The sequence below is a fragment of the Pundamilia nyererei genome, unplaced genomic scaffold, assembly GCF_000239375.1.
Source record: "Pundamilia nyererei isolate P.nyererei 1_Seehausen unplaced genomic scaffold, PunNye1.0 scaffold00098, whole genome shotgun sequence".
NCBI classification, from domain to species: domain Eukaryota; kingdom Metazoa; phylum Chordata; class Actinopteri; order Cichliformes; family Cichlidae; genus Pundamilia; species Pundamilia nyererei.
The window spans coordinates 299,969-309,134 of record NW_005187499.1 but is presented as its reverse complement, the minus strand read 5'-3'; the positions used below and the strand labels follow the sequence as shown (position 1 = coordinate 309,134).

The 9,166-nt window shown below is 42.8% G+C and overlaps 1 protein-coding gene across 1 annotated transcript; it reads left to right on the top strand.

The window, feature by feature from the left end:
- Positions 1-1,382: 1,382 nt before the first annotated feature.
- On the top strand, positions 1,383-8,766 carry LOC102209953 (cysteine/serine-rich nuclear protein 1). Its single transcript, XM_005740188.2, has 5 exons — positions 1,383-1,544; positions 3,891-4,111; positions 6,323-6,585; positions 6,668-6,970; positions 7,248-8,766. The coding sequence occupies exons 2-5, from the start codon at positions 3,892-3,894 to the stop codon at positions 8,211-8,213; spliced, it is 1,752 nt and encodes a 583-aa protein (XP_005740245.1). The 5' UTR covers positions 1,383-1,544; position 3,891; the 3' UTR covers positions 8,214-8,766.
- The last annotated feature ends 400 nt before the right edge of the window (positions 8,767-9,166 follow it).

Here is a 9,166-nt window from a genome sequence, read left to right as displayed (position 1 = left end):
CTGTCTGTCCATCTGTTTTGTCTGTCTCCCCTGAGCTTCATTTTCCTCCCAGTCGGGGACGCAGAGCACAGCCTATGATTATCTTTAAAAGCAGAGGCACTGGAATCTTAAATCCAGCCGCTTTACCTTCACTCAGCCACAAGGTTCACGGTGTAAGAAAAGCTCTGTTTGGATAGCCCATAATGAGTGTGTGCATATACATGTTATAGGCTTTCATTTATGACAACATCTGCTTGTGAGGAGTGTGGCGTGAAAGCAAGAAAGAGGATTTTTCTTTGCGTTAAACGGGCAGAGGCTTTACATCCAAATCCATAATCCTGGCCATCTTCGGCTCTTCTGCACTGCAAACTGTTTCTTAAAGTGCCTGACTGGAACCATCACTCCTACCAATGTAACAGGAAATATATTAAAGGAAAACAACACAAACGCCAAGGGCTGTATCTCACGTTTAATGATGGTCTTATCACAATTTTACTACAGGTCTAAAGGTGGCTTACAAAGATGCGAAAGCCTTGTTTAAATAAAAGGATTAAATCCCCAAGGAAGTCTGAATACTATTGAAATACTATTATGTTTACTTTACTTTTACTTTAAGTAAGTTCTGTAGTTCTTTTATGTTTGTGTTTTCTATTCATTTATTTGCAAATGCATTGATCTGATATTTGCTAAAAAAATAAAAATAAAAAAATAAAAATAAAAATAAATAAAAAAATACACCCTACATAGGAATAAACATAAACGTTGCCAAGACACTGCGTGTCCTAACTCGTTTGTAACAGTGGCTGAGTGCCTTCTGATAATAATCACCAGCTGGAGGTCTAAAGGTTATTTACCAGCACATCACCAGTGGGAACAGTACAGTGTGAACACAACAGACAGGAATCTGTGGGCAGCACTGAGTGAGAGGCGTCTCCCGCCTCTACGTGTGTCACCGTCTGCGTCAAGACAGACAGGGCAGCCACAGAGGACTGATGGTAAGCAAGAGGACTACCTGCCCGACACTTCCGGATTATTAAGCTAAACGATTGAGCTTTGGCTAATGAATCTATGGGACAAAATAGTGATACAGTATAAGAGAGTAATGATGGAAGCTGTTATACTACTAGCGAGTAAATATTAAGCTCTTGAAACGTTTACGTCGAGGCTAATAACATTGTTATGCTAGCGTCTTATATATTATTACTTTCTTCTGCGCGAGGTTTAGCCTGTGCTGAAATGTCAACGTACTATAGTAAGTGATACAAAAAGCTCAGCGTTAATGAAAACGAAAATGCTGTTGCTGTCTTATGAGGCGAAACTGCCGTGTACGTGATTTCCCAAGAAACATAGTTGAGGTCTCGAGGAGGGGGTGAAGTATCTTGTTGCCGTGTTTCGTGTCTTTGGGAGCTCCCAGCCAGTCCTCTCATGATCACACTGGTACTACTGTGTCGCTTCACTTAAACACAGGCGGACACACAATGCTCAGCTGGCTGGACGGCGGACAGGACACGTAACTTTGTGTCAGTTTGCTCCTTCTTTGTTACTATGCTGTGTGTTAATTTGTGGTGAGTAACTAAAAAAAAACTCTCTGTCAGTAAATACTTTAGCCTATAGAGTGACCTTAAATTGTTTCATGCTTTTTTCACTTCTCTTTATGCTTATAAAAACTGTGTGGCATATTTGTGTGAAATGTGGTAAGTTACAGTTATGCTGATTTTCTGCTTCATATTTCACACCTTAACACTTAACGGACAAGAGTAATGTTGAAGAAAACTTGTATGTGTTTGTGTGTATGTGTGTGTCCTGCTGCGCTTACGCTGACCGTGCCCGCAAGTGTTTGCCCTGTAGCGAGCAGTGGGGAACAGTGTTGTCATTGTGGCTGATATGATCGCTGTGTGTGTGTCTCCCTCCGCGAGGTGAAGAGGTCAGCTGCCTAATGACTGTTATTATGCCAAACAGGAAACGACTCCTACTCTCTTCCAGTGAAAACCCCGTGTAACATTCCTTAAGGCATTTAATGATTGTCTGAACGTTTTATTCTATCCTTGTATTGTTGTGGAAGTTTTTGTCCCATTAAAAGTCCTGCAACCTCTTCTTAATCACTTATGTGCGTTAACACAGTGTAGTACCTCCCTCTTACTGTTACACATGAACGCGCACGCGCACTCCCCGTTGCTGCTGCTGCTGCTGCTGCTTTGAACCTTTAAATTATTGATGTGGTCTCAGCGGACACCTAGGCGAACTGCGAGGCTTTTCTGCTCTGTCAGATATTAAATGTAATAAATGTGATAGAACTGGAACAAGAGGGTGCTATAATAGCACTGCTCTGCAGTATTAATTAGACACAACTCTCACTCTGATTCTGGAAACCTTGAGCATGACTGTGCAGATGCTTTTCACCTGAGATAAATTCCTTTCCAGCTGTCTTTGTAGCAATGGTTCCTTTTGTGTAAACAGTGTAGGAGCTGAGCTAAGTCTCTTGTTTCATCTCGTATTTGCTGATGGATCCAGGAAGTTGCTCAGTCTGAGTGCGCACACACACACACACACACACACACACACACACACACACACACACACACACACACACACACACACACACACACACACAGCCTCACTGGTCTAAGGTATTTGCTTACTGCAGACTATCTGAAGCCCCGTGTGGACCCTGGCTGACTGTGTATTAGTGTAGGGCAGTGACAGACTGTCAGTGCAGTGGTTTACATTCCTTTTCTCTGACAAGAAAAAGAAATGCTTCTGTTGTAACTGTGGGTGTGTGTGGTATGTTTTCGGTTGCTTGTGTTAAGTTCAGTCTAAATCCCAGTCCTGTTACCTATTGGATCACAATAGCATGCTCAGTGCAGATGTTTCTAACTGTTGGCAAAGAAGAATAAGAGCTATATGCCAGGCTTTACATTTTAATAGTTTTTTTTTTTCATTGAAATGTCTTCATATAACAGGGCAAAATAGGAAACGTGCATATTCACTGACTGACTTCTACAATATTATTCTCACATGGATTTTTGGAGTTTTTTTTTTTTAATGTTTCTCAAGCAAAACCACATAAACATATATAAACCAAGTTCTTCTTTGAGAAAATTGTGCTTTGTGTTTTCAGAGCTTATACGGCTCAAACCGGTCGGTCAGTATTTAAAAATACTTAGCAGAACAAAATCGGTCATCTGCTGCATCCCTCAAACAAGCAAGCAGTAAATGGGGCTTGTGCCTAACAGCTTTTATTTTCTGTTGCTACTCACTTTTTCTCAGTAGTTTAGGAAAGTCTTGCCAAAGTGTGCAACCCTCAGAGTTTGTATTTCCATGTTCACATCCAAAAATAGCATTCACTTGAACCATTACATCCCCCACCCCCACCCACCCCACCCGAGCTCTTAGCACACAACCACTGCACGGCCTGTTTCCACGAATTCTTCACAAAAAACTCGAGGAATCACTGGAATGTTAATTACTCAGCGGGGAAAAGAACAAGAAAAAGAAATGTTGATTTTTTTTATTATTTTTTTAAAATATATAACTCATCTTGTTGTTAGTCAACAAAAGATTTCTCTTGACGTTGTTCCACTTACGAAACATGACTTTGTAGGATAATCACTATCAAGACTGAATTCGCCTAAACAAACTTGTGGCCTGAAACTGGCTCGACCAGCTGACAGGCAGCTTTCGGCAGGAAGATCGTTCTTTCCCTTAGCTTTTGAAAAGTGCTGTTTACGTTCTCAGTTTCCAATACATGTGAGAACGCAGCGCTGTCTCAGTATCGCTCAGCTGTCTTGAATAGTTGTTCCAGTATTAAAGTGCTGATTTGCATAAGATCTAATTGTAAAGGACTAAAATCCATTTCTTTTTCTTCTTGTGTGATTCAAACTAATGCCCCTGCTTCCTTTTTGTTTCTGCAGAATGCATATCACCCACCGCAGTGCAACAATGAGAGGCATCCTTAAGAGAAAGTTTGCAGAGGTTGATGACAATGCCTACTCATCCTCCTCCTCCTGCTCGTCTCCCCCATCCTCCCTCTCCTCTCCTGCCTCCTCAGAGTCAGACTCTGATGGAGAGCGCGGCTCTTCTGAAAATCAGGATTTCACACCTCGCAGCCCTGCTTCACCCACCAGTTTGCCCAGTAAGTCTTCAAACCAGCTGTCTTTTTTCCTTGTCTTTCAAATAATGCAAACGTCTTCCTTATCTGTCCACTTTCCCATCAGCTTTTTATAGGAGTGTCTCTTATCGCCCCGCAGCAGCACAGTTATGACTGACTGATATGAAAACGCTAACCTTAGGGCTGTTCTAGATAACACAGAGGCAGGATGGCTCGCCTCTGGACTGCCTGGCTGGTTGTGTAGAAGATCATTTGCCTGAGTGCTAGGAAGTTGTGGAATCAATTTGAATAGTAGGGTCACTTTAAACAAGCCATATCGAATGGCCTTTATTCAAATGTCACGAGGCTGCACACCCCATCTATCATCACTGGAAGTGCTTATAGTCACAAAATTTGATGCATCAAAGAACAGGATTGCCAGAGATGTTAATAAGCGGGCAATCAGGCTGACGCAATTATAGATCTGTAGATACAGGAGGATATCAAGCCACATCCAGGTGCCGCTAAACAAATACTTGAGCCTCAGAAGCGAAACAAGCTGCACTAACAGAACACACATTTCACACACATAAAGGAGAAGGGAACTGGCACACAGATGGACTGAGAGACAACAACAGCACACACACATTAGAGAGCGAGGCAAGAGGAGAAGTTGAATGTCCCAAAGGACAGAGATTCGTAATGAGGCACCGGCAGCCAGAGGAGAGACACAGAGAGGTCTGTGGGTGGCCGATGGTTCGCCACAGAGGAAATCGGGAGGTGAAAATAGGAAGAGCGAGCTGGAGGAGGGAAAAGACAGACACAGAGACATGCTTTGGGTCATGTTCAAATAAACAAAGGTTTGGGGGAAATGTTTTCAGAATATTTACAGTAATCTCTTGGACAGGACAAACACGGTGTCTGCTAGACTTGATGGATTCGTTGTGGAAGTTGCCTGGACAAACAGCAGCTGAGGCAAGCTTAATCAGCTGGTCTCCCTTGTTTACTGACTTTTGCAACTGGAGTTCAGCCTCAGTTATGTGTGAAGGTCAGGCAATTTGTTGAAGCCAAACTGTTACATGAAGCAGTAACCCGATGAATGGATTGAAAACTAAACTGCCAGTGCCTAATTATACTGTGATAAACACCCAAGTAGCAGCAGGCAGCAAAGCAGTTCACGTCTCTCCCCCGCTCTGTTCTGTTGATCAGCCTGTTGTTGCAATCGACCCGTCTTGGTATTTCCTTTGTACATGTGTTCAACTGTTGACCCTGGCCTCTGTAGTGAAGCACCTGTAGTGTGTCCCCTAGTGGCCACGCTGAGACCTGCAAAGCCTGTGTCACAACTCAGCCCGTATTTATCAGGCATCAAGGAATCTTTTCCTGGAATTGTGCTTCATGTGAAATTAGGAGAAAAGGGACTTGAACAGTACTTCAAAGCAGCACTTAACTCTGAGCAAGGCGGACTCTGTCTGTGAGAACGTGGCATTGCTCTTGAAAGAGCAAATTAAGAGTGACCAAATAGATTTCTTTTTTCTGATGGTAATCATTTGGAAACATAAAAAATTGAGCCTGAGGATCTGTGTGTACACTTTGGTGACCAAGTTGAAAAGTCAAATGTTAAAGTTTTGCTTAATTTCTTTAAAGCGCCCCTTTTATACACACATCAAACAGCACTTTATACAAAGATTCTTTTAGAGTAGCTTTGCATGATTCACATAATCAAAACCATCCGACACTGATTTAATCCACTGTCTGAAATAAGCCATTTTATCTCCCATTCCTTTTATTCTGATTGGATGCCCCTCACAGACATAAGGTTCAAACAATTGATGGACAATTATTTGTAACGTTTGTCATTTTTAATGATAAGGAAAGGAATAATAGGTGCGCTTGAAGTAACTTTACAGATGCATGTCTTTTATTATCATTATGAGGGTTAATTTCAGGGGAATGAGTCTATATTCAGAAGTACACAGCCATTAAGGACCCTTTATTTAACAAAGTCCTTTTTTTCTGTCACTGTTCAGCCTTAATGTTCTTCTTATTCTTTGGGAATACTTCATTTTGAAATCCATGTCTTAGTTATTTATGCTGAAGTAAACCTTAAATAAATTTCTATTTCCTGGCCTGACCAACATGCTTATGTTTTACAGTAAATGGTGTCATTTACCAGATGCTTACTTTACACCACAACCAGGTACCGTAGTTCCTCAGTTTACATGATGATTCTGCTGTTTGTTTTCTAAACACAACCAGCTCACTCCATCCTGAAGAGGCCTAAGCTTGCAAGCAGACCGTGCACCGTACGCTTTGACCAGGTGACAGTGTTCAGCTTCCCGCGGTGCCAGGGCTTTACCAGCGTGCCCAGCCGTGGAGGTGCCACCCTTGGCATGGTGCGGAAGCACAGCAGCCTTCAACAGTACACGATATCCGAGCATGCACTGGAACAACGGGACAGGCGCAGACAGAGGCTCAGAGAGAAACGGAGGAAAGAGCGGTTAGAAGCTTTAAAACACAAAGTAGGTGCATTTCATTTCTAAACGTTTGCAGCGCCTGTCTGCATGACACCTTTCTGACTTACTTCTGTTGTGCTCACTCCAGCTGATTACCAGTGGGGCCATTGACCAGCAGGAAGCAGACAGGCTTACTACAGATCAAATCCCAGATGAAGACACTGACAGCGACGTCAGTGATAGCGATCAGGAGGACAGAGGTTTCCTTCAGCCATTCTCCTCTAAACATCGCCAAGCCATCCTACAAGCAGCAGGGGTCAAGTTCATCGACAGGGAGGAGAAGAGGCAGCTTCATGCCTTGCGACTCTCTAGAGAGACCTGTGGATGTGACTGCCGAGGCTTCTGTGAGCCAGAGACCTGCGCGTGCAGTCTGGCGGGCATTAAGTGTCAGGTACATCTCCACATACACAGAATTTCTTCTCCAAACCTTCCCTCCATAAAGGGTAGTTTCAACATGTGTAATTCAGACTGATTTGAATGTAAATTGTAGTCTACCCTGAGTACGTATGCTTGTATATAGTCAGATGCTGAAGGTTGGTTATTATTTCACCTACGTTTGTTTCTTAGTGACTCACTGATGCAGAGAATCCGTGAATCACTAAGCTGAGTCGGTAGGTTCTGTTTATGAGTAAATCACCATTTTCTTTCCTTGCTTTTGTCACATACAGGTGGACCACTCCAATTTCCCGTGTGGCTGCAGTAAGGACAGCTGTGGTAACATTCAGGGACGCTTCGAGTTTGATTCCCGCCGTGTGCAGACTCATTACATCCACACCGTCATGAGACTGGAATTAGAGCGGCGTTTGCAAGATGAAAAACAGAACCCTGAGGACCGGGCTGGACTTACAGAGGTGATTCAACAGCATGAAGAGGAGGAGGAGGTCTGTACAGAGCAGAATGCACAGGACAAGAGCTGTCCCTATGGCTTTACCTCAGAGGAGGCTGGCCTTCCTGTCACCATGCCTGCCACCCCTTCATTCCATTTCATCCCAGAACGCTTGGTAGTGGAGGAGAACAGCTGCAGCAGCGATATGACTGAATCCTCTTGCTCCTCCTCTGACTGTGATGCAGGAGGAGGCTGCAGCGGGGGTCACAGTCTCCCTGATGTTGATGGAGGGTTGAGCCGTGCTCTTAGCCTCTGTGACTCGGACAGTAATAACTACTCCTCATACAGCCACCTGAGGCTTCAAAGAGACCCAGTGACACAGCACAGCAGCAGCAGCGGCTCTGCCACTCACAGCAGTACTACTGACAGTACGGGACCACACACAGTCGACACATTCGCAGACAATATAAGCAGAAACTCAGTGACAGATTATCTTGATGAAAATGCGAATCAACCCAGAGACGTCTTCAACGACGACTCTCTCGATGACTTGCCAAACACGCCCTCTCCCACTGTGGACTATTCCTTTAGCAGATACATGGACTTGAGTCTGTCCTCTGACTCCGACCTGGAGTTCTTTGACAGCGATTATCCCTGCGGACCACTGCACAGCTCTTTCAAAGGGCACAGACACCCAGACAGTTTTCGCCACCTCCAGCTGTTTAGCTCCGTCAGTTTGCCACAGTACGAGTCGAGCACCCAGCTCCTGGAGTCTCTGATCGGGTTAACTGAACAGAACACAGAGTAGATTTATTCAGTCACTGATACCCAACTTTTTTTTCCTTTTAAGCAGATTTAAGGAATTCTTGTGATACGATAAAAGAAAATGTGTGAGAGAATGTAATGTCCTGAGCACTGCTTTTATGTATTAGTAATAATTTTTTGACTAATGGATGATGACATATTTTTCGTAGCTGGATATTTTTCTATTGCTGAAAAAATATTTGCCTTGAGTATTTGAAGAAGTATTTGCCTAGAATCTATGTCTTTTTTAATTTCCTAAAACTATATAATAAAAATCTGATGTGTTATTTAATTTTTTTTGTCATCGTGCCCATACCCTAGAGGGTATGCAAGAAGAGAGAGGTGCCATGTGAATAGAAACACGTGTATACTGCTGGAAGGTGGCCAAGACAGGATAGAGCTAATCCACTGTGACTCATGACTCCAGCCTCTAGTATGTGAATATTTTTTCTTAATAACTGCCAGGGTCACTGTGGATTATCTGTTATGTGTTTAGCAGTATGGTCAGAGTGTGTCTGTGATGGAATAATAAAATATTTTTATTTATTTGATTGCAATTTTTTGTTTGAGGTGCAATTTTGTATGAAAGTCTCTATTTTTGTGGTTGTTCCAGGTGCTCCCACTATTTACACTACAAACCAAAATCCAAAAATGTTATGCCGATTAAAATCTAAAGAAAAATAGAAAGCACCAATCTTCCAATTTCACAATGCCACGCTGTATTCATAATAGAACACAGAAAGCATATCAAATGCGAGAAACAAAGTGAGACATTTTATTAGTTAATGAAAATGCACGTCTCAAAAAAGTTAGGACGGGAGCAATGAAAGGTTAGAAATGTAAAAAAAAAAGTGGCACTAAGAAGAAATAGCTGGACCAACATTTTGAAACTATACACTTATAAAAAGAACATCTTAGAGAAGCAGAACTTCTCAGAAGTAAATATGAGCATAGATT